General features: G+C 37.0%; 1 protein-coding gene and 1 long non-coding RNA gene across 2 annotated transcripts; one reads left to right on the top strand and one right to left on the bottom strand.

Annotated features, from left to right (window-relative positions):
• Window positions 1-555: 555 nt before the first annotated feature.
• On the top strand, window positions 556-4,460 carry LOC132645292 (GDP-mannose 3,5-epimerase 1). Its single transcript, XM_060362200.1, has 7 exons — window positions 556-714; window positions 1,503-1,913; window positions 2,063-2,156; window positions 2,249-2,378; window positions 2,482-2,614; window positions 3,324-3,531; window positions 3,984-4,460. Exons 2-7 carry the CDS (start codon window positions 1,504-1,506, stop codon window positions 4,137-4,139), a joined length of 1,131 nt encoding a protein of 376 aa, XP_060218183.1. The 5' UTR covers window positions 556-714; window position 1,503; the 3' UTR covers window positions 4,140-4,460.
• Window positions 4,461-14,491: 10,031 nt separating this feature from the next.
• On the bottom strand, window positions 14,492-16,155 carry LOC132599938 (uncharacterized). The gene is made up of 4 exons (XR_009567075.1): window positions 15,755-16,155; window positions 15,020-15,665; window positions 14,762-14,914; window positions 14,492-14,657 (listed from the first exon to the last, which is right to left on the bottom strand). It is a non-coding gene; the product is annotated as an uncharacterized LOC132599938 (long non-coding RNA).
• Window positions 16,156-25,013: the final 8,858 nt, after the last annotated feature.

Genomic DNA, 25,013 nt, shown 5'->3' with positions numbered 1-25,013 from the left:
ATTTGACAACCCAAAAAATCTCTAATTATGACATATCGACTTATGAACGTGAGTGGTGTCCAGCTTGTGTGCTTAGGTTGGATCTCTATTTCAACAACGACGTCCTATCCCAATATGCCATCTCAGTCAGGGGCGGATTTAAGTGGAGGTGAACACCCTCGGTAAAAAATTATAATGTATATATAAGATAGATTTTCCGTGTTTATGTACATATCTTAACTTTTGAACACCCTGAGCATATGCAAAATGTTAGCTTAGGCGGTCCAGGGTGATCAAAATTGTCTCTAGCATCCCAGACTCGATTCCCATCAACAATATTGTTTTTTATATTTAGCTTTTATTATTTTCTTGAATTTTAGAAAAATTGAAAAAATATTTTTCTCCCTACCAACCACCCCCTTAAAAAAGAAGATAATTCACCTAACGTCAAATTTTTCATTTTGTTTTTTGACCCCCTCCGCCCCCACAAAAAAAGAAAAAGAAAAAAGAAGACAATCTCCTCAGTAAAAATATGTCTAGTGTTGTGTGTACACATGATTTCCACAATTGGATGGACGGGGGGAATGGGAACGAGTGGTGTGGTTTGTGTAAATGTCATCTCTTGCACGTTCACCCTTTCTATAAATACCCAAAAATTTCTCGTTTATCATAATCATCTCTCATCCCTTCATCTCTCTTTCTATCTCTCCATTTCCTCAAAGCTAACTTTTAGAGGTAAGGGGTTCAAGACTCTCCCTTTTTCCCCTTTGTCCTTGTGCTCTACTTTTGTGAATCTTGGAAAATGCCTTTTGATTTGTAAATTTGGATACTTTTGTGTTTTTGGGTTCTGTGTTTCTTGAAAAAAAGTTTCAGTCTTTGTGCTCTGTTCACCTGCTTGTGTATTCACCTTTCTCTTCCATTCTGAATTATTTGTTTGACCTCTTTTGTATTTTGTTTATTTTTGTGTTTGGGGATGGATGGGTTGTGGAGTGAAATTTCACTGTTTTCAAAATTTTATTTTGGGATGCTCTGGCTCAGTAATGTTCATTTATATTGTTGTTGCCACTACCAAATGAAAGAAATGTTTTTGATTTATAAGTTTTATTTGTTCTTAGTTCTGTTATGAATATGTATTTTTGGTGTGTTGGAACTCATTAGGTTGTTAAATACAGGAATGTGGTCAGTTGTTTTAGTGCTCAGACTTAACTAGATTTTCTTATATATAGTTTATTGAAGTTCCTTGTTATATCTATGACTTTCTAGCTAAGAATCTTATGGAGTCAAAATTATGTGTGTCTCTGTTTATGTCATTTAAAGTTCCTCTTTAAACTTATATGTTCATAAGGCTGAACAAAAGTTTACAACTTTTTTATACTCACTGTGGTAGTGCCTTACCCTCACATAGAATTAAGGAGAAAACATGGTCAATAATTCAACATTAGGATGTTCATTAGTGTGAGTTAATTAACTAGTTAATGCTTTTTCTAGAGAAATATCATTTGACTGACTGTAGTTTTTTCCAGAATGGGAAGCTCTGGTGGTATTAACTATGGTGCTTACACTTATGAGAATCTTGAGAGGGAACCTTACTGGCCATCCGAGAAGCTCCGTATTTCCATTACTGGGGCTGGAGGATTCATCGCTTCTCACATTGCTCGTCGTTTGAAGAGCGAGGGTCACTACATAATTGCATCCGATTGGAAGAAGAATGAGCACATGACAGAAGATATGTTCTGTCATGAGTTTCATCTTGTGGATCTTAGGGTTCCGGATAATTGCTTGAAGGTTACAAAAGGAGTCGACCATGTCTTCAACCTCGCTGCTGATATGGGTGGCATGGGCTTCATTCAGTCCAACCACTCGGTTATTTTCTATAACAACACTATGATCAGCTTTAACATGATGGAAGCTGCTAGGATTAATGGTGTCAAAAGGTCTTTATCTTGTTTTGATATGCGCTTTTTCGTCTTCTAATTTTAGTAATTCAAGTTTAATTCGTGCTTAGGGTTTAAAAGTTCCAGGACTTTATTTGTCAATTTAGTTTAAGTACATTCATTTGGTGTCTGACTATGGTATTATTCAGGTTCTTCTATGCATCTAGTGCTTGCATTTACCCCGAGTTCAAACAACTTGAAACAAATGTCAGCCTGAAAGAAGCTGATGCATGGCCTGCAGAGGTTCGTTTCCCAAAACTAGAATGTTTCTTTAGTATGCCATTTCAATAATTTCAAAGTAGCAGTTTTTAACTTTTCCTCGGTTTGGATTTTAGCCTCAAGATGCTTACGGCTTGGAGAAGCTCGCCACAGAAGAATTGTGCAAACATTACAACAAGGATTTTGGAATTGAATGTCGTATTGGAAGGTTCCATAACATCTATGGTCCTTTTGGAACTTGGAAAGGTAATTTATTGAAAGTCGCTGCTGATGAGACAAATTTGTAATCTGTCTTTATATGTATTACGATAAGTTTTTTTTTTTTTTTAAAACTTTTTCTGCAACTCAGGTGGAAGGGAAAAAGCTCCTGCCGCTTTTTGTAGAAAAGCCCAAACTGCAACGGATAAGTTTGAAATGTGGGGAGATGGACTTCAAACACGTTCATTCACCTTCATTGATGAATGTGTAGAAGGGGTTCTCAGGTCAGTACAACCAAATCTCCGTTTCTTTATACAATTAAAGCGATCGATCGAGAATTAGTTACTATAAATAACCACTTATTCTGAATTATTGGTAATTTGGTATAGTCGTGTTTTGGGTTGTATGCTTTGACTGCTTAGACCGGATTCAATTCTGATAATAAGACAGCCTCCTTTTATGGAACTTTTCACTTTGGGCACGTGTTACTGATGAGATCGAGTTTATCAGGGGATTTTACTTTTTACTTTGCGGAAACAAAATAAATGAAGCTATAGCGTAGTTTAAACAAATTAATTTTTAGTTGCTCAATATTACATTTAACAATGGTCATTGAAGAAGCTTTTGTCTAAATGGCATGTTTTCTTTAGGAGCCGTTTGGCCATGAGAATTATTCACTTTTTTCCGGGATGATTTCACTTTATTTCAAAATCAGTTTTTGGTTAAAAAATTGCCAAATCCCACTTGAAATTGGATTCTAAATTTGGAGAAGTGCTCCAAACCTGTTTTCCAACTCTATCTTCTTCGTAAATTCCCAACGAAGTCCTCTCTTCTCTCCTTTGCAAAAAGTATAACCAAACACAACTTCATCTTCAATTCCAACTTCATAAATTCCAAATAAAGTGAAAAATATATGGAATCCATGGCCAAACATCTACTTATTTCTCTGTTAAAGTGCTGATTCAAGTGACTTTTATGTATTTGTTTATATAGATTGACAAAATCTGACTTCCGGGAGCCAGTGAACATTGGAAGTGATGAGATGGTCAGCATGAACGAGATGGCTGAGATGGTTCTCAGCTTTGAGGATAAGAAGCTTCCCGTCCACCACATACCTGGACCAGAAGGTGTCCGTGGTCGGAACTCAGACAACACGCTGATAAAAGAGAAGCTAGGTTGGGCTCCAACAATGAGATTGAAGGTACCGTTAAGCTCCTTAGTGTTGACATTATAAAATTCTTCCAGATTTATAGCCTGTTTGGCCAAGCTTAATATTACTTTTTTTTTTCTTTTTTAAAAACTACTTACTTAAGAAAGTTGAGTTGTTTGGGGAAATATGTGCTTTTGAATCATAGCAAAAGCTGTGTTTCAGAAGCTAAGAAAAAATAGTTTTTCCCAAAAGCTATTTTGAAACATTAGCCAACACAAAGTACTGCTCCAATATTGACAAAAGTGCTTTTCAAATTGATTAGCCAATCATGAACTACTATTCTCCAAAAGTTCTTTTGACAAAAAACACTTTTCAAGATAGACAAATTTTGAAAAGCTTCGGCAAACAGACTATTATTCTATCAGAAGTGAATGTTATCATTTGCAATTGACAAAACTATGTTCTGCACCAAGTATAAACTAATGATCATTTTCTGAGTGCAGGATGGTCTGAGAATTACATACTTCTGGATCAAGGAGCAGCTCGAGAAAGAGAGATCTCAAGGAGTCGATACTGCAACCTATGGGTCCTCCAAGGTGGTGGGCACCCAAGCTCCAGTTCAGCTTGGTTCCCTTCGTGCTGCTGATGGCAAGGAATAAGTTCATCCCCTCTGTTATCATTTTAATTGGAAGCCAATCCCTGTTATGGCAGTGCTGCATTATGTAATATGGCGTCGTAAAAGATTTTTTGGCTTTTCTTGGTTTTGAACTCATGGCGTGTAATCTTGACCCTCTTAGCTTGTGAAGGGGATAAGTTTAATGCTTGAGCTGTATTTATTTATCAGTAATTTGAATAACTGGCAATGGATCCTTTTTCCCTAGTTCAGGATCTTGCTGTTCTGCTGTTGGTGACATGTATGTCATGTAATCAGTTTGTTACCTGAATTAAGGTTTTAATATATATGCGAGACTTGATGCAAAGTTCTTGAATCTTGTCAAATAGCAATGTCACTGAAATTTGGAAGGTGGGCTAAATCTTTATCTAGACTGCAGAAAATGGGTTTTGAATTCACTCTTTGGCTTCCTGGACAGAAGTATTGGAATAACAACCAGTACTCTCACCATGGTTTTAAGTAGCACAAGCATAATCATATTGCCTATTATGATTAAAGTCGCGATGACAAAGATAAATTTGAGAAACGTGGAAAGAGCAGTTGACATAACACGAAAAACTCTGCAATAAAAGTGCTTTGATAACTTTATTTAATTCCTCGAAAATGAATATATGGGATGTAGTATTGTTATATCCCATTTAGTTCCTTAAACAGAGACTATGTACAATAATGCCTAGACTATGTTCCAAATCACAAGTAGATGATCAAGGGGAAGTGGCTGCTGGAATACTCAGGCAAAATGAAATCTACTTTAAGCCTTGCTACAAATTACAGAATTGTGGAGTATCAAGCAAGGGCTACATGTCGCAAACCAAATGGATTATGAAGCTGTAGAAATGGAAGCATATTGCTTATTGGCTGTCAAGTTTTTCAGGGAAAAGGACGTACAACATAATTCACTTAGACATATTATTGAAGATCGTAGACGTTTGGCCAACACGGCCACAATTAGACACGTGTGGAGGGAGACACACCAGCATGTTGATTTTCTAGCAAATGAAGGACATAATCATGAAGAGGCTTTGGTAATATGAAGTCATGATTTGATATGGAGTTTCTTCTTCCAATGGATATAAGCCGCGTTGCTTATAAACGCTTTTATGTTGTAAAATCATTCTAAAAGAGTTAGTACAATATATCAAAAGAAGAAGCAAGAACAATAAAGAGATAAAGAGACAAGAGAGGAGAGATTTCTTATTCATCCAAAATGTGTTACAAGTCCCTTGCATATGAAAACTTATGCCTCTATTTATAGTGCTACATATGCATTCAATAAATGAGATAATGGAAGACCATTAAGATGGTGGAAGATAATGGAAGAACCATTAAGATGGTGAAAAATAATGGAAGAGGCATTATATTTGTGTAGTGGACATCCATACTATATATTTCATAACACTCCCTCTTGGATGTCCATAGATGATGTGCATCGTTAAAAACCTTATTAGGAAAAAGCCTCAATGAAGGAAAAAGAGTACACATATCTAGTAATACGCTTTGAGAGCTGCCTCATTAAAAATCTTACCAAGAAAAACCCAATGGGACAAAACCTTGGTTAAGGGAAAAAGAGTACAACATGTATTTCACTCCCCCTGACGAAGACCAAAATTCAGATGTCGGAGTCTTCACATTCCAATCTTGAATATCATCTTCTCAAGAGTTGAAGTTGGTAAAGATTTGGTGAACAAATCTGGAGGATTGTCACTTGAACGGATTTGTTGTACATCAATATCATCATTCTTCTAGAGATCATGTGTGAAGAATAACTTTGGTGAAATGTGCTTCGTTCTATCTCCTTTTATGAAACCTCCTTTTAATTGAGCTATGTATGCGGCATTATTTTCATATAATACTGTGGGTATTTTTGTATCACACTTCAAGCCACATCTTTCTCTGATGAAATGTATCACTGATCTCAACCACACACATTCTCTACTTGCTTCATGAATAGCGATTATCTCAGCATGATTTGAAGAAGTGGCAACAATGGACTGCTTTGTCGATCGCCATGATATAGCAGTACCTTTGTTAGTATAAAACAGACCCATAACGCTAGTTCCCTTCAGATATCGCAATATATGCTTAACTCCGTTCCAATGTCTTCGTGTAGGAGAAGAGCTATATCTTGCTAGCAAATTAACAGAGAACGCTATGTCAGGTCTTGTAGCATTAGCAAGATACATAAGTGCACCAATTGCACTAAGATATGGTACTTCAGGACCAAAAAGCTCTTTATTTTCTTCTTGAGGTCAGAATGAATCTTTTTATAATGGTGCATAGAGGCATATAAAAGGGTAGATATAAATGTGACATTCAACATATGAGAATGTGGGGAAGATCATGGGTGAAGTTGGAGACATTACATTAAACCTTTGAGATCATGGAGAAAGTGAGAATTTATTTCTAGAGTGGTGGACATCCACACTTATTTTTCATAACACTCTCCCTTGGATGTCCATGTCTTAATAGATGATGTGTCTCGTTAAAACCTTACTAGGAAAAACCTAGTGGGAAAAAAATCCTAGTGAAGGAAAAAGAGTACACATATCTCGTAATATGCATTGCTAGCTACCTCATTAAAAACCTTGCCAGGAAAACCTAGTGGGATAAAACCTCAACTAAGGGAAAAAGAGTACAACGTGTATTATACTCCCCCTGATAAAAGTATCACTTAAGACAACACATCCAAATCTTGTATATCAACTTCTCAAATGTCGAGGTTAGCAATGCTTTACTGAACATGTCCGTCAACTTATCAATTGAGCATATTTGTTGAAAACCTATTTCACCTTTCTGTTGAAGATCATGTCTGGAAAAGAACTTTGAGGAATGTGTTGTATTTTGTCTCCTTTGTTATATCCTTCTTTCAATTGAGCTATGCAAGCTTCGTACAATATTGTTGAAATCTTCATTTCCAAATAAACATCATATTATTGCAAAATGTATTGAATTATTGATCTCAGCCAGACACGTATTCCTGAATTGCTTTGTATAAGTATCAACAATTGACTTCCATGTCGAACGTCATAGTATGGCAGTATCCTCACATGCAAATCAGTACTTGCTTGAAAACCAAACTTCATGTAATAATACAAATAATACCCTGCATTTACATAACCAACAAAACCTTGATAATAATTGTTAGGACAAACAAATCTATATTAATAATTTCTTTTGCAGTATGCAATACAATATACTCATCATTATCATTAGGTCAAAATGATGTTTATTTATATTTAGCGACATCACAACCATTGGGGTACTCAATGGAATCGCTTTAACCTATATAAAGATTTGTGAAGCTTTATTTTCGTAAACCTTAAATGCTTCAAACCAATTTAAATCCCTACGGATTTTCTTTCATTGTCTATATAGCCATATTGACATCAATGAATTATATGCATTCAAAATTTTCATATATTGCCAGACTGATAAGAAATCCCATTGCATCCACCACAGGAGAGTACATACGTCTCCATACAATAATGTCAGGACTTTTGCGAAAAATCTTTATGCCACAAGGCACAAGCCGTACTTTATTTTTACGGTTTTTATTTATCATTTTACTTTTCGCACAAGAATTCATTTGTACCCCACTGACATTATACCTTGAGATCATCGGACTATAAGTCCAAAACATCACTTTTCCAAGTGAAACAAAATATACTTGAACTTCGTATTTTATTTGACCAATAATTATATTTGTCCATATTCTTTGACAGATTTGAATTCAAGATCCTCATCACCATTATAATATTGAGAGCTACATTATTTCAAAGATACCGTCGACGGTTATTTGATATCGGTTCCAATGTGACATAATTTATCGAGATCTTTTCATTTTTCATCAATTTCAGGTACCTGAACCTTTCCCAAGGTTTTATAAAGTATTTATGTCGTGGTGCTCTTTAACGCACCTGCCTCATTATTATGACCATCTTTATCATTTGCTCCTCTCCTTCGTCAAGGAGTTTTATCTGTGGAACCGATTGGTCTATTGTCATAGACATTGTCCTTCAAGGACTTTAGTTCTAATTGGAGCATTTGCAGCTGGAATATAATATTGTCTTTTGGGTCAACAAATGCGTCTGGCAGTTAACTTGAATTATCTTTTCAACGAGGATCATAACTATGATAATTCATTAAATATACATTATTTCCAGCCACCAATCATCCCTCCCCCTAATGTTAGGAAATCTAACATTTACCTTCCAACCTTATTTGGGGACCCATCTTTGTGCGTTGTGGTGGAGCAATTAAATCATACATTTACGCACATTCAAACTCTTAGATGAGACTTATTTGGTTCCTGACCCTGAACCAATAATAGGGGAACTTATTATAACTTGTTGGCTAGATGCTTACAAGTGCTACTACATATTAAATAACCTATCTCAAACCAAATTTCCTTTTGGGAGATTTGTTCTCATAGCCAATTGTTTAGCTATAATTGGAGACATACAATTTCTGCTAAACCAACTTGGATACAAACCAGCATATCAACATAATTTTCATAGTTTGGAACTGTGCTCTTAATTTAATAATTTGAGCAAACAATCTTGCAATAACCAAATCACAAATTGATACCAAATGCACATGTGACCACAACACCATATAATAGTAAACCGGTCCACATGGCAGGTGACTGGGCCCATACATATATCACCTTTTATACGTTCCAAAATCATGGGATACAATCCCAACATTAGCTGGTAAATTAACCAATTTGTTATCATGAGAACAAGCAGCACAAGAGAATTCTTGAAGAATATTTTATTTCTTCAATATATAACCACATGAATTCCCAATTATTTTCGCATCACATTGAACCGGGATGGTCAACCGGTCATGCCAACCTCCATAGCATGTGATTCCATCATGCTTATATTTATGTGGTACAAATTCTGAGGAAAAACGAGCAACATTTCACATACATTTTGTTTCCCCGTTATAGTTGTAGTAATATGAAGATATTAAACCTTCCCATAATTTATAGTCTCAATATAATTTATTTCTGGCCAATGCCTTTGAAACTTAAAAAGTTTCTTCTGAGACTTACTACAACACCAATATTATGAAAAAAAATAAATCTTCCATCAGGTTGTAACTCTTTAGCTCTTTGAGAGTTCCCAATTAATTTTGCACTACCAAATCTTTCATCACATTATTTGCATGGTGAATATCTCCTCTTAGAGAGAAAATTATTGTCATTATGGTCATGGTCAAAACCTTTATAAGCAATACTTATTTCTTACTTTTACTCTTTGGTAATTCATGATAAGACATACCATAATATTTATGAAGTACTAAAAGTACGTGCCTGACCAGTGACCTTTTATGTCAAAACAATTTTCTTTTCTCTCAAACCTTCCGTAGAATTGAGTTGTGTGGTATTTATTCAACCATCTATGAGCACGGCCTTATCCATAATGTATTCACATTTCACTTTCAAAATGGGTGAGCATTCACGATGCTTATCACAAGTCACATTCTCTTCAAATCACCATATATAAATTGTAACCTCTGACATTTATGTGAAATACATAAACTTTTATTATCCAGCAACATTCCTTCGTTTGTGGTAGTGATGATAAAATAAATTGTCAAAGTAGAAATATCTTTACCACGAGAAGTCCAATAGATCTACACAAATAGGTTAGTAACAACGAACAAATATATATAAGAAAGCCAAAGAAGAATATCTGATCCTTATGTACATACTTTTCGCTAATTCCGCAGACTATAAGATAACATAAAACAAATCTCACCTTATATATTCAGTAACCATAAGTGGTTCTGAAAACTTATGCTTGTTAATCACAAAGTGATGTGTTTATTCCATTTGTGAACTTTATTAGTAGTTCAAATGAGCCTTTTCTACAAGTATTATTATGGTAACATATCTAAAAGGGAAAAATAGTACTGCACAAACTCAAACTGACATTCATGCCATCAATTGACAGTCAAAAGTGATATAGCACACTAAGGTACTTAATTGCCTATGTAACAGTGGTTAGAAGGAAATCTAGGCCTGGAAATATAATGTCACCAATTGATCCGTTTAAAAATACACCAATTGTTACACTGAAGCAAATTTAAGAATCCAATAAATTATGTTTAGATGATATATATTTAAATATCCATGAAGCAGTAATACTTGATGCATAAAAAAATTAGAGAATAAGGATTAAATCTCATGGGCATGTCAAGAGCCTTATTTTGTAGACATTTACTATATATGATAAGGATAACTGCCGAAGGTAAAATTATTTTATCAATTTACCTTATTTTATCAACAGTAAGAGTTAGAAAACATACCAGAACTCCAAAGTAAACATATGGTTCTGTATCCATCGACCAATACAACTTAAGCCTTCATGAAAGGCTTCTCCAGACACAATAGGCATGCAACATATGCCCTCAACTACGATTGGCTTTACAAAATCCACTAAAAAAATAGTTACTACCGCAAATAGATAAATTTCGATTAGACAAAAATTGAATAAAGAAATATGTCAAACGTATCTTTGCGTTAGCATAAACTTGCTTCAGATGTGATCAGTTCATATGCATAAACTTGATCAACAACTGTTTACTCCTCCTTCTCATCATCACACCAAACTATTGGTATCTCCCATTTGGTTAAATAAAACTCAACTTGGAAGTGGTGAATAAAATTGAAACTTGAGACAATTCGTGCTGATAACGTGTTGTAAAATCATTCTAAAAGAGTTAGTACATTATATCAAAAGAAGAAGCAAGAACAATAAAGAGATAAAGAGACAAGAGAGGAGAGATTTCTTATTCATCCAAAATGTGTTACAAGTCCCTTGTATATGAAAACTTATGCCTCTATTTATAGTGCTACATATGCATTCAATAAATGAGATAATGGAAGACCATTAAGATGGTGGAAGATAATGGAAGAACCGTTAAGATGGTGGAAGATAATGGAAGAACCGTTAAGATGGTGAAAGATAATGGAAGAACCATTAAGATGGTGAAAGACAATGGAAAAGGCATTATATTTGTGTAGTGGACATCCATACTATATATTTCATAACATTTTAAGATTTTTTGTTACTTTGTCTTTCCACTGTACCGAAAAAATAATAAAATAAATAAATAAAGAACATAGAAAGGGAACTACAAGTTTGTCTTAGTTATCACAATTATTACATGATAGCTGCTTTATTTCTTGAGTGGGGTCCTTGTATATCATATATGGATCATAATTTTCCACATGTCACAATTCATACACTTTTTCAAACTGGTCCCATTTAGTAACCTACTTTTTCAGTCCCTCAAGAGTCGAAGATTCAAATAGAACAAGTGAAGTGGCTAATGGGATGACTCAAGACCCAAGCAACAGGAGTTCACAACTTAAATGACCCAAAAACTGAATAAACGTATCAAAATAACTCAGAAAAAAAAGTTACCGAAATACCTTTTGTGTAACGCCTCGTGCATTCGGGCTAATATTTGACTCGTAATACGGGAGTATAATGAACCCAATTTGAGTAGTGTATAAATAGTGTTTGAAACCCAATCAAGACATGAGAAGAGCCTTTGGGCAAAGCAAAGTTGAAAGCCACTCTACGGAGCATGTTTGCAAGTGAGTTTGTAGAAGGTCTTAATTCCAACGACCATAACCCCTTTATTAATTTGGAATTTGGGAAAACTTCCTTGATGAAAGTTATAGTACTTTGAAATAGCTTTGCAACGGTATATTATGGGTCTTGAACGGAGCTGTGTACAAAAAGTTATGCCCGTTTTACTAACCAGTGTTCTGTCAGTTTACGGTGGAAACATACGAACCGTAAAAATTATACGGTGGAACATACGGACCGTAAAAATTATACGGGCCATATATTCCAGCCGTATAATTGGTCCAGAATGTCCAAATCACTGGAATGGTTTTACGGTATGATATACGGTCCGTACAAATTATACGGGACGTAAAATTGAGCGTAAAATGGGTCCGAAAGTAATTTTAAAACATCGTTTTAAGGCCTTTTCACTTCATTCTTCACACCCCCAAGCCCTAGAACGACCTTCTATTCCCTCCCATCATCAAGAACCCCAAGGTAAGCCTATTCTAATCATTCCAAGTCAATTCTAAAGTATATCCTTGTAATCTAAGCAAGAAATCATTGTTCATAAACTAGGGTTTTCAAGAAAACCCATCTCAAGGTTCAAGAATTCAAGATTTTGGAAATCTTCTTCAAAGCTCAAGTCTTTAATCCAAGTTTTGGAGCGACTAAGGTATGTAGAGTTACTATCTACGTGTGGGAACATCATTGTTCTTCCCCACGCCTCATAATCCATAAAATTTTGATTCTCTACTAAAACTAGGGTTTCAATACCACGCTCATGATAACCCTAGGTCCATGTCTATGATTATATCATGTATGAATTGTTATAATTCCATCATTGAGTTCTTAATATTTCTTTATGATTATTGAGAATCCGTCCGTAATCCATGAAAACCCATATCTTGTATTCTATGGGTTCTTGCATGCATGTTTTTAAATAAGATGATTATTTCATAAATATCCTACATGTCTACAAGTTTTCATGCAACTATATTATATGATTGTTTTCATGCTATGATACAAGATACATACATACTAAATACATGTTATTTCATAAAACCATGTTTACAAGTTATTTCGTGAAATCATTATTTCAAGACAAGTACAAGTTAATTCACGAAAATCATGGGCTTCTTAGCCAACTATATTATGTTAATGTTTTTGGGAGTTGCACAAATTACCGAGAAGGCTCAGATAGCCTGAAACTACGTAGCCACCGTAGGACAAGGATCGCTCCGCCAAGATAAGACGATACCTTAATTTTACACTGAATGGATCCATCAGGTACCTTACTACCTTATACTCGGGCAAGGTATGAGGGCTCTGCTGGTCCGGCGAGGTACCAGACTCCACGTACCCACGTGGTGATTTACTACCTTATACTCTGGCAAGGTATGAGGGCTCTGCTGGTCCGGCGAGGTACCAGACTCCACGTACCCACGTGGTGATTTCATATGTCGGTTTATGAAATGCTCTCCCTACTTATCATGTTTTACTTATGTTATATATATATATATATATATATATATATACCCATGCACATGCTCATGTCCAGGTTTTCAGTTTCAGTTTCAGTTCTTATCATAATATTCCATGTCCCGTGTTATTTCTTTCAGTTGCTTTACATACCAGTACATTCAATGTGCTGACGTCCCCTTTTATTGCCCGGGGGCCTGCATTTCACGATGCAGGTACTGATATACAGGACGACACATCTGCTCAGTAGGACAGCATCCGTATCGGCTTATTGGTGAGCCCCATCTCATTCGGGGTTTAGTCAACTTTTGTTTTATGGTTAGTCATGCATCTAAGGTATGCTGGGGGCCTTGTCCCAGTAAGTATGTTTTCCAGTCAGACTCATGATAGAGGTTTCATAGACTAGACAAGTCAGTTATGTCATGTCAGACATTCAGAGTCGTATAGCCATTTTGGCTCATTCATGTTATATTCCGCACTCATGTTTTAACAAGTATTTTTATTAAGCATTATGACTTACTACGTTTTATAAAGGCTCATCATGCATTCACGTTATATTCCGCTTATGTTATGTATCATGATAATTCAGCAAGTCATGTGGTTCGCTCGGTCACATGCAGTCAGGCACCGAGTGCCGTGTTACGTCCAGGCCATGGTTCGGGGCGTGACATTTTGCGCACTAAATCAGTGCGCAATGGGACCTAACTGTTAAGTCCGATTGCGCACTAATTTAGTGCGCAATAGGTGTTTAATAAAACGCCCAACCCTTTTTCATTGGCCAAAAGTTTTGAAATTCACGTTTTTTCTGTAGTTTGATCAAATATTAGTCATGTTTAAAAATGTCGAAATATCAATATTTTATATAGAACCTGATATCTTTTTCTGCGAACAATAATGTAGGCTCAACACATCAAGTATACCTTTACGTTTGGATCGTCGTTTTAGGGGTTGTAAAGTGCCCCGAAGTAAGTTTTCTTTGTTTGGAAACTTGTTATCTTTAGGTTTAAGTGTTTTATTTTATAGGGTTTTGATTAATTTAGGATGTCGCACGAGTTATTATTAAACGACAATAAAAACTAAGATAAATAATTATCATTAAGAAAATAATACGAAAAAAATTGTAATATTAACATAAAATGTACATTTTTTTACAAATACACAATCTGCATCCCCTTAGGTCCCACATGTGGGAGCCTTTAGAATAACCTTAGGCCTAAGGCGAACCCCACCACCCCCACCGCCCTCACCATTATCTCCATCCCCTTTCTTCCTCTTAATCCGTACATGCTCTATGGCATGATCACCCTTCCTTCCTTCCTTGGGGGCTTGTTAAAAATATGCTTCCTATGGAAGACGACGGTGGCCGAAATGTGAGCTTCAGGAGATAACTCAATCTCAATAGGAGACGAGTCCACAGGCGCAGAAGAATGAACCTGAAATAACATATAAACAATTTAGTTTAGATTTATGCTAAACTAAACATGGAATAACATATAAACAATTAATTAATACATTATTTTATTGTAAAAAATCAAACCTGTGTGTCGACGGGCTCCTGAGATGGCTGGCGAGAGGGCTCCTTAGAGGGCTCATGAGCTGGCTGCTTAGTAGTTTCCTGAGCGGGTCCCAAAGCCGGAGATGTAGATGGTACCGGAGCAGTAGACGGGTCCACAGGCGCAGAAGAATGAACCTGAAATAACATATAAACAATTTAGTTTAGATTTATGCTAAACTAAACATGAAATAACATATAAACAATTAATTTAATGCATTATTTTATTGTAAAAAATCAAACCTATGTGTCGACAAGCTTCTGAGATGGCTGGTGAGAGGGCTCCTGAGTTGGCTCCTCAGCTGTCTCCTAAGTGGGGGCCCAGAGTCGGAGACAGGTCAAAGTCCTCGAATAAGTAATCGAAGTCAAGCTCCGTGCCACCCTGTAGATCACGAGCTCAAAGCTCACCCTGTGGATGATGACCCGGTGGCTGTGCAGGCGATGGCCAGAACATGTGATCTGAAAATAAATCCGGCGTATATACAGGTGTCGACGGATGCTATAAAGTCGACGGCAGGTAAAAAGTCGACGATATCTCTGAAGTCAACGGAGGCTAGTGGACTGGAGCATGCTCGTCAGGCTCATCTACTAGACCACCACCCCCTCTGTCCCCACCTCCTCTGTGACCAACTCCTATGGCCCTACCACCTCGGCCACTAGCCCTTCTGCCCCTACCCTCTCGGCCACCAGCCCCTCTGGCATGACCACGACCACGACCATCCGCTGCCTGATGCGGGACCTCTGGAACACGCTCGTCGAGACGTCTAAGCTCCTGGGCCTATAGCATACCATCCTCGGGTAGCTGAACCATCCGCGCTGCATATCCCGCTGTCTCAGGGGCATCCATATGGCCCAAGCTCTCCTAACGCATCCTCTGTACGGTCCGTAGCTGCATTTGTTAGCAAATATTAATGATTGAATAAATTTATAACGTAATACATAAAACGATTAATTAAGTTTGAGATTAATAAAATTTACCAACGCCTCATACTGTCCTGCGAGTGCTGCATATCCTCGGCCATCTGCACGAGGCCTCGCGGGGTTGCCAATCAAGTTGCGAGTGATTCACGTGTACCACTCCATGTACCTCTGGATTAGAGTCCCATGTCCGACCACCACTAGCATCCCCACTCTCTGATCCCAACGGTGGACCTGGAGTTGCATAAAGACCCGCCATGCATCAGTGACGGCCGCACGCTCGTCCCGGATATAATGGTCGTGCTCCCAAATAGCCTGCTTAGGTATATTTTATACGTGGCCGAACTGTCGTAAGACGCGGTCTGTCCCGTGATCCTCAACGATATCCATATGTATCAACGAACACCGCGACCTCCACGTGGGCTTACTAGCCCTACAAAACACCGACAACTGATCCAAAATCTGATCATACGGCGTCCATAGAAAAGCCTGTAAAAAGAATTGAATTAGTTAATAATAAAAGACTAAAATAGTACAAATAAATAAATAAATAACATACTAATGTTAAATAAAAAAAATTACCGTGTCCGACGTCATACGTTCTAGCTGATCCCTGAATGGGAGAATACTGTGGTGCGTATCCACATCTCGGATTACGCCTCTTGTCCATCTCTGCGCATATGACATCGCCTCAATAATATAGTCGAGTGAAGGTTCAGTAGCTGTGGGCTGAAAAGGTCTCATCCTAGTCCACACTTATATTTGAAAGTGTCATTAAAAAAATATTTTATTAGTCATCGTTTCAAAAATCTATATTTAGAATAAAATTACACACACTTAAATATATTACCTGGAGAAGTGGGCAAAATGCAGTGACATTGGTCCTTGCTGTCACGACCCGACTAGGGGCCATGACGGGTACCCGGGGCTAACCACCGAGCACCACTCATTCTATTACTCATCATATTCATTAAGCGTATATTCATTAATATTCATATACTCATAATCATAGGAAAACCATTTTTCATTTGGAAACATAATTACTTTTATATACATAAGCCTTTCGGCTATCAAAATAATACATATATACAATAGTAACATCGTGAGACCATACTACCACACATGCGTATCTACGAGCCTCTACTAGAGAGCTAGACATATGGACGGGACAGGACCCCGTCGTGCCCAAAATATGTATATGTATATACACAAAAGAATAAACCAAATAGCACCTCCGGAATAATAGAGTGCTCCTGTAGATCTGCCGATAACTTCTACGAGTCTGGATCACCTCTCTGTCTACCTGTGGGCATGAGCACAGCGTCCAAAGAAAACGGACGTCAGTACGAACATTGTACTGAGTATGTAAGGTATGAATGAAATGAACATAATAATGGAGAAATCATGAGTCATAAAATGAAGATATAGCTTGTGTGACTTTTATGGGTGAATATATTTCATACGTATATCATATATATAATCACAGTGCATGTATCATCATAGCGCATATATCATCGCATCATATAATCATCATCGTTAACCCGCGTCCGGGTAACCATTATATGCTGCCCACTAGTGGTGATCATGCCCGGCCCTCTAGGCTCGGTGTAAACATAGCAGCCCGCTTTAGCGGTGACATGCCCTGCTATCTAGGCACGGTGGAATCACAAGCAGCCCGCCTTCGCAGTGACATGCCCGACCAATTAGGCACGGTGGGATCGTATCGTCATATAGTCAGCGTAAACTTATCATTATCATACATATCATAGTCTTATCATAACTTAACATCATCATACATTCATCATTAATATCATACATTCATCATTAATCTTACATCAAACTTGGAGGTAACCATGGCTATGTCGGGGTGACATGAGGTCGTGAGCCCCCGACTACGTTATGTAGTGATCATAATCGTGATATCTCACCTTGGAGGGACTAGCATTTTAAGGTGAGTGTACTCAAGGAGAATCATCAAGGGAACTATACTTAGCATCATTAGCTTCATAGACATCTTATATTACTTTAGGATTCTTCATACTCATATTCATCATCAATCATTAACATACTCATATCGTATCTCCTTTCTTTATCACTTGCGCATGTAGCTTTGTGTAGTCATGGACTCATAGTTTCCATTAGATAGGAAGATCATAGAAAATTCGGAACATTCATGCCTTAGAAGGAAAGGTTTAGCCTTACATACCTCTTTCGTTTAGCTACTCTATCACTTGAATGTTCCTCCCCAATACTCACGTTTTTGCCTTCAAGAGAGTTCATACTCATATTAGTTAATCGATAACATAAGCGTGTTTGAACTAAAGCTAAAGAAAATTGAGCAGCATCTCCTTTATTTCTACTACTTTCTCCATATCATATATCAATTCCCAAACATCCCTAATAACATTCACAATATTATAGGCAACAATCACCATTCATCTACATTATCCATATTTCACAATTTTACTTCAATTCCTCCATAATCATGGTCATGATTCACTATTATGTTTTCTCACATATAATACTTACCCCATGTTCTAAATGTCATTTATAGCTTACTTATAATCGCCACATATCAATATTCATGAGTCACTCCAAACTACTACTCAAAAATGGCACTATTCCCACATTCATGACCCATTTTCTATCTCTTTCTACAATCTAAGTGTTTCAACTTTTCAATACCTTAAATAACATAGAAATACCATAAAACTTACCTTAGATGGTATGGTATTGAACTTTAAGTGGAAATACTTCACTTGAAAAAAACCCTAGTTCCACTTCCCATGAAATTTCTTGCCTTAGATAAACCCTAATGAGTTTCTTGCACTTGTTTCCCTTGATTTGATGAAGTTGATCATTGATTTCTCATGAGTTCTTGTATATGGAGTGTGTGGAAGGTTCTAGATAATTCTTGAGTTGTGGAGAATGAAAAATGAAATGAAATAAATGAGCTTGGGTCTCTTATTTAAAAACATAAAATCTGTCCCGACATAATTATACGGACACTTATACAGTCCGTATAAGTGACCGTGAAACTGCTTCAGTAACCATCCTCTCTGTGTCAATTTGACGGCACATTATACGGTCCGTATAATTTTATACGGTCCGTATAAGTGACCGTGAAATCACCCCATTCAACAACTCATTCTGTGACCATTATACGACATATTATACGGTCCGTATAATTTTATACGGTCCATATAAGTGACCGTATAATCCCATCAGTGAGGGACTTCACTGTGACGATTCTGCGATCCATTATACGGACCGTATAACATTATACCGTATAATTGGCCGTAGAACCCATCTTTTCTCCGATCTTGTTCTCGTCACTTCATTTGATCTCCAATCCTTATGGAACCTTCTTGATACTTGTTTAACACCTCATTAACGATATAAGGGATGTTATAATTCTTCTCCAAGGTACTACTAAATCATCATTAACTTGCTACTCGTAAATCCTTTCCGACACACAACATACACCTTGCTTTCCTTAATAACTTTCGTCTCCTACTTCCCATGTCTTTGAAATCTTACTTAGACTCATCAAACGTTATTTCTTACTTACTAAAACATCTTGTACGTCGTTCCCTTCGTTAGTCTGTTTATTTTACGTTAACGGAAAATTCCGGGGTGTAACACTTGCACCCATAGACGATCGACAGAATCCTCGATACATGTAAGCAAGAACTGCAGCGCCCAAATTGTAACATCCCAACTCGCCTAGATGCTCCCAAAACGACAAATACCTCAAGCTTACATAGGAACCCGATGTGTTCGGGAACATGATGCCCCCGAATATGATGCTAAGGTACAAACGAGCACGTCGGTCAACATCCACCTGAGGTGTGTCCTCTGTAATCGGATGCTCCATGTCTACGAGGCGTAAGTGAGTAATGAGGGAATGCATCCCCATATATTAGCCTCCTGAGGCGCTAAACCAGTGAGCCTAGTCAACTCCTATCGATACGATGGAATCTGCTAAGGCTATTCAATATATAGAGCGCGTCCATCTACCTGTAGATCGTAAATGACCTCCACATCCTAAAGGGTGATGGTGGCCTCACCAGTGCGGAGATAAAATGTATGGGTCTCCGGTCACCATCGCTCAATCATGGCCGTCACAAGAGCCCTATCATGTTGTACGCGACTAGTAGCGATGCAACAGTAGATACGACCCTGATATAGTATTGTCACGACCCAAAACCCACCCTAGACATGACTGACATCTGATGTCATGAACAATATCAGAAGAACCTTATAGATCAATAACTATCAAGTCCATTTTTAATATTCTTTCATTAATAGCTTAAGAGACGTTATAAATAACTAATTAAAGATCATGATCATAATTTATGAAATAAAAATTAGCGGAAGTCTTATTCAACATTTAAATTAAAACGTGGCAACATTTCTCTATAAAATATAAGAGACATCCAAGACGCTACCCACAAGTTTATAATTATCTATGGAGCTTCTAAGAAAATAAAATAACTCAGGACACAGCTTAAAACTGCTAAGAAGTAGTAATTGACTCAATGAAAAACCACGAATAAATGTGTGGTCTCACCAACAATCTGGAACGCAGCAAGTGCTCCTAACCCGCTAGATCTGTCTGTACCTGCTCTTATTCGTTACCTAACATATCATCAAAAACAATAATGATATGCCTAAGTACTCAGTACTCAATGAGTGCCTCGGGGACAATAAGTAATATAGCAAAATAATACAATAATGATTAGTGAAAACAGTTCCAATAGAATAATCTGAAATCAAAGACGAGATCAATCGTACAACTCAAAAGCATCAATAGAAAACCATCAAGACAAGTATATATCTTTTCCGATTTAGTGTACCATTTATTACCATTTGAGTCTTTTCCATTCGAGACTAATATCATCAACAAGCCACTCACAGGCGAACAAGTTAATTGTCATCAATAAGCCACTCAAAGGCAATCAAGATATGAAATAATCCATTCACAGGCAAATCAAATAATCGATACTCCGGACTAGGAAACCACAGAGGCTAATCATCCTCTGGACTGGCACAACAATAAATGCACCGAGTTATACGCCTCGAAGTTCAATCGTCCTCTGGACTGACACATCAATACTCGTATCGATAAGTTAGGATCCATAACGGCTAATCATCTTCTGGACTAGCACAGCTTGCCCATACAGGCCCAAACATAAACAAGATACAAATCATAGCATTTTAGCTGAATCATCAATCATGGCATAGAAGTCGAATCCCAAGTCATATCATGATAGCCAAATTATTCCTCATGGATTATGTTCATCTTTCCATTATACGGGTACATCAATTCATTCAATTTTAGAAACCGAATTCACTTCTTTAAACAAGATTCAAGTTCAACACAATCTATTATAGAGCATTCGCATGAGATAGTCAAACTTTCCAATTATCAAGTTTAAACATTCCTTATGGGGTAATTCGAATTCAAATACCAAAGCTTTATATCTCAATTTTATTCATCCTTTAGAGAGGAATACAATCATGAATACGTATATATAATATAGTATAAACAAGGTTTAATGTGGGCTTGTCCCTCACGCACACAAACCATAACCAAAGTCACACAAATCGTTTAAAAGAGTATGTTCAAAAAGAGACATACAAATCACCTTTATAGTCAAAAAGGATTTTTAAAAGAGACATACGTCCAAAGAAGGTTTTCAGAAGAGACATACATCAAAAGAATGTTTTCAAAAGAGACATACATCAAAAGAAGGTTTTCAAAAGAGACATACCTCAAATCCCTCTAAAAGCTAGCAAAACGGAATTCCCAAGGTTCAACAATCAATGTACAATGGATTTAGATAAGAAAGATTAAAGCTTGAATCGTTCTTTAAATTTTCTTGGAATTTCGCAATTAGGGTTTTTCGTAAGCCTTAAATGTGTTCTTAAACCCTTCCATGAATCACTAGCGGATTCTAATCTTGTAGAACTTTCTACTCTAACCCAAACTTAACAGTAAACTCAGGAAACTTAGAAGTCTTACCTTTTAGACGAATTCCGCACGCCTCTCTTCTTCCTTTTCTTGAATTTTTTCAAGAACCTAGGATTTGGAGAGATGATTTATGATCAAGAAGAGATGAACTTTGGTGTAAGATTGATGGAGATGGAGTATAGAATCAGTTTAGGGTTAGAGAGACATCTTTGGTGTTTTTTTCCTCAGAAAAATTGGTTTAAAACAAAGTGGGAATGAATATAACGAAGCTAGGCTTTTAAAACATCGTTTTTGGTGTGCGGCCGTGTAGCTGGAGGCCCACTTCGTGCAGCTGATCTGGTAGCGAAGGCAGTAACACTGCCTCTAGTGCTCAATCGCGCACCTGAAGGGCACTTCGCACAGACTGCGCAGCATCCAGTAAAATGGGCATACCTTCTAGAACAGAGCTCCATTTGAGCTCCGTAATATATGGTTTGAAAGGTATTTTAAAGACCTACAACTTTCATGTTTTGAGTTTTCTCAAACTCCTAACACAAATACCCGAAAACGGATCATACGTATAGAGTGTCTCAGACTTAGATGAATTTAGAAGGCCTAAAGAACATCATTTTTTTTGTTTGACTTCAAAACGACATTTTATCACGCGAATTCATCCCGAATGGATTCCTATGGCTAAAATATGAACTTAATACTGGTTTTCATACATTTACACCTAACTCGAATTTACAGGATGTTACAAGTATATCTAAGACACGAGGATGTAGGGGCCGAGCAGCTAAAATATCCCATGCTTCTTCCATCAACCTGGGACGGACCAGGCGGGTGGGATCTACATCCTAATCCCATACTAGCTGGGACCTATGCTGTCACGACCCAATTCGCGAGTCGTGGTGGCACCTACACTATCCCTCCGAGTAGGCGAACCACATTACTAATAACAAGTTAAATAAGCGAAAAATTCAATAAGAATAAGTTATCAAGTCTTAAATACTTATCATAACTAGAAATGTCACGACAACCCCAAAATCTGGTCAAAGGGTACAAGAGTGCTAACATAGTACGGAATATAAGTCTGAAAATACCCGAAGGCTACATATTGTCTGTCGAATACAAAAAACAGAAATAAATAGAAGAGGTCCTTCAGGGGCCACGGATGACCAAGTAGCTCACCCTGAATTACTGAAAGATGTCACTCTCGCGTATCAGCCACGGGGTGTAGAACTGGAGCCTGGATCGTACTCCGCACTCAATAAAAGCGCAGCAAGAGTAGTATCAGTACAACACTAGTACCAGTAAGCATCATAGGCCGACAATAATTAGATAACGTATGGAGAAGTGGAAACTAACAAGTAGCACATAGAGCAAACAGGTATGGTCACATATAATATACAAGTAAAGTGTAAGGAATCATGAAATCAACCAAGACAAATATAGTTTACCAGATGATTAGTCAAATATATGAGTGAATGAATGCAATGCAATGCAACAGTCACCTCTCTCACTCCACTCTCGTACACACATGCTAAGGGCAGTGCCTCAAAGACATGACCCATGGGGGACCCGCGAAGTCCATATACCACTCGTGCTCTCCGGTAGAAACCTCGGAGGCTTTCAATCACTCTCCATCTCCGGCAAGGACCTCGGAGTCTCTCTGTCACTCTCAATCACCGACAAAAACCCGGAGTCTCTCAATCACTTAGCTCACCATCATCACCAGAATAATATGGAAGGCATGTCATACATGATATCAGTCTCAACAATATCACCAATATGCAATCAACAAATACAAGTCATATTAATGTTATCATTCCTTTTCATATAATGAGGGAGCTAGTATATGACAGAGATACAAACATGTGATAATCACAGAAAATAACACATATGGAGACAAGCCCACATAACAGCTGACAGAGCCAACCTAATTGGAATCCACCTCCACTTCATGCCCGAAGGCCTATATGCTATACTCGTCAATTTCTACAACTACATACGATTCTCTAATCAGAGTCTAACTAAAGTAGACCGTAACCTACCTCAATGCCGAGCGGGTGCCACGAACAATCAAACTAATGTCTTCCTTTTGCGTAGAGCCTCTGAACGATCAAAATCTATAAAATATGCGATCTACGTTAGAATACGAATCTAAGGACACCCATGTTGCTATGATTATATTCGAAGCCCAAAAATACACCCCAAAAAGTGGCCTTGGGCCCACAAGGGCAAGATTGGAATTTTATTGAAAAATAATTTCACCCATTATCTAAGGATTATATATTTTTAAAATTGGTCAATTTCATCCATAAATGGACTCTCAAATAATTAATTCTCATTTCTTATGACTAGGGCTCAAAACTTTCAATTATCCCAAAATCTTAATTTAGAATTTAAATCTAGCTTCCCGCATCTCAATTACCATGAATTTAAAGATGACAATACCTCCCAAAGAGAAAACATAGCAAATAAATCACATAATCTCATATCTCCATCATCGTGTTCCGGATTGGTAATTATCATCCATATAAAATACTACAGAACCCAAGATGAAATTTAGAAACTGGGCATGGACAATAATTGCGCCCCACGTTGGAATGTCACTATTTTACCTAAAGTTAAAAGTCATGGTTGTCAACTTTATCTAAATACATTCTCTTCTGGTTGTTTATAATTATTAACCAATGAAAGATGTCCACAAAATTTGTCTTCTAGCTCTAGAGAAATCAAGCAGCAACAGTTATAATACATTATCAATGGAAACTTATTTCACCTCACCAACAAATATTATAAAAATCTATGACAAGAGATATGTTTTAATTATCAAGAAGAGAATAATAGTCAAATACATGAAAATAAAGCAAATGTATCAGATCACTTTGTCATAGTGCACACAATCTCCATAAAAAAAATATGCAGATCCAAAAGTCATACGTTACCCTAATATATTTTGCTCAATCATTGCTCCTATCATAATGGTAAGTTAAAGCACCTATTTTATGTCTTTAAAGAAAATATTGAAGTTTCCCTACCGCACATGGCGTAATTAAAACATGGAAAATTATACCCAGGCTTCATACTATATTAATCATTAAGGTACTTTCACAATTTTGCCAAATAAAATTACTCCTTTTTCGTTGCTACAGTGGTCCGACAATCCTAATAGCTATATATCTATACCACGTTAGAAAATACACTTTTAGAAGTAACACTATATACTTGAAATCTAAACTTCATCTTTCAAGATAAATGAGGTTAAGAAGTTTGTACCTGAGGCCAAAATCACCACTGTAAAGGGAAAAAAGGAAAAATAATTGCAACTCTTAAAGTCTGCCTGCACTATCCTTTTTC

The sequence above is a fragment of the Lycium barbarum genome, chromosome 6 (assembly GCF_019175385.1).
Source record: "Lycium barbarum isolate Lr01 chromosome 6, ASM1917538v2, whole genome shotgun sequence".
Taxonomy (NCBI): domain Eukaryota; kingdom Viridiplantae; phylum Streptophyta; class Magnoliopsida; order Solanales; family Solanaceae; genus Lycium; species Lycium barbarum.
Note: the sequence above shows the minus strand (reverse complement) of the source record. Positions and strands in the feature narration are given on the sequence as shown.

Excerpts from the sequence above, each read along its gene's own strand:
- LOC132645292 (XM_060362200.1), top strand. The coding sequence starts at position 1,504 with ATGGGAAGCTCTGGTGGTATTAACTATGGTGCTTACACTTATGAGAAT. Across the intron at positions 1,914-2,062 it reads AGGATTAATGGTGTCAAAAG|GTTCTTCTATGCATCTAGTG; the intron begins GTCTTTATCTTG and ends GGTATTATTCAG. Across the intron at positions 2,615-3,323 it reads TGTGTAGAAGGGGTTCTCAG|ATTGACAAAATCTGACTTCC; the intron begins GTCAGTACAACC and ends TTGTTTATATAG.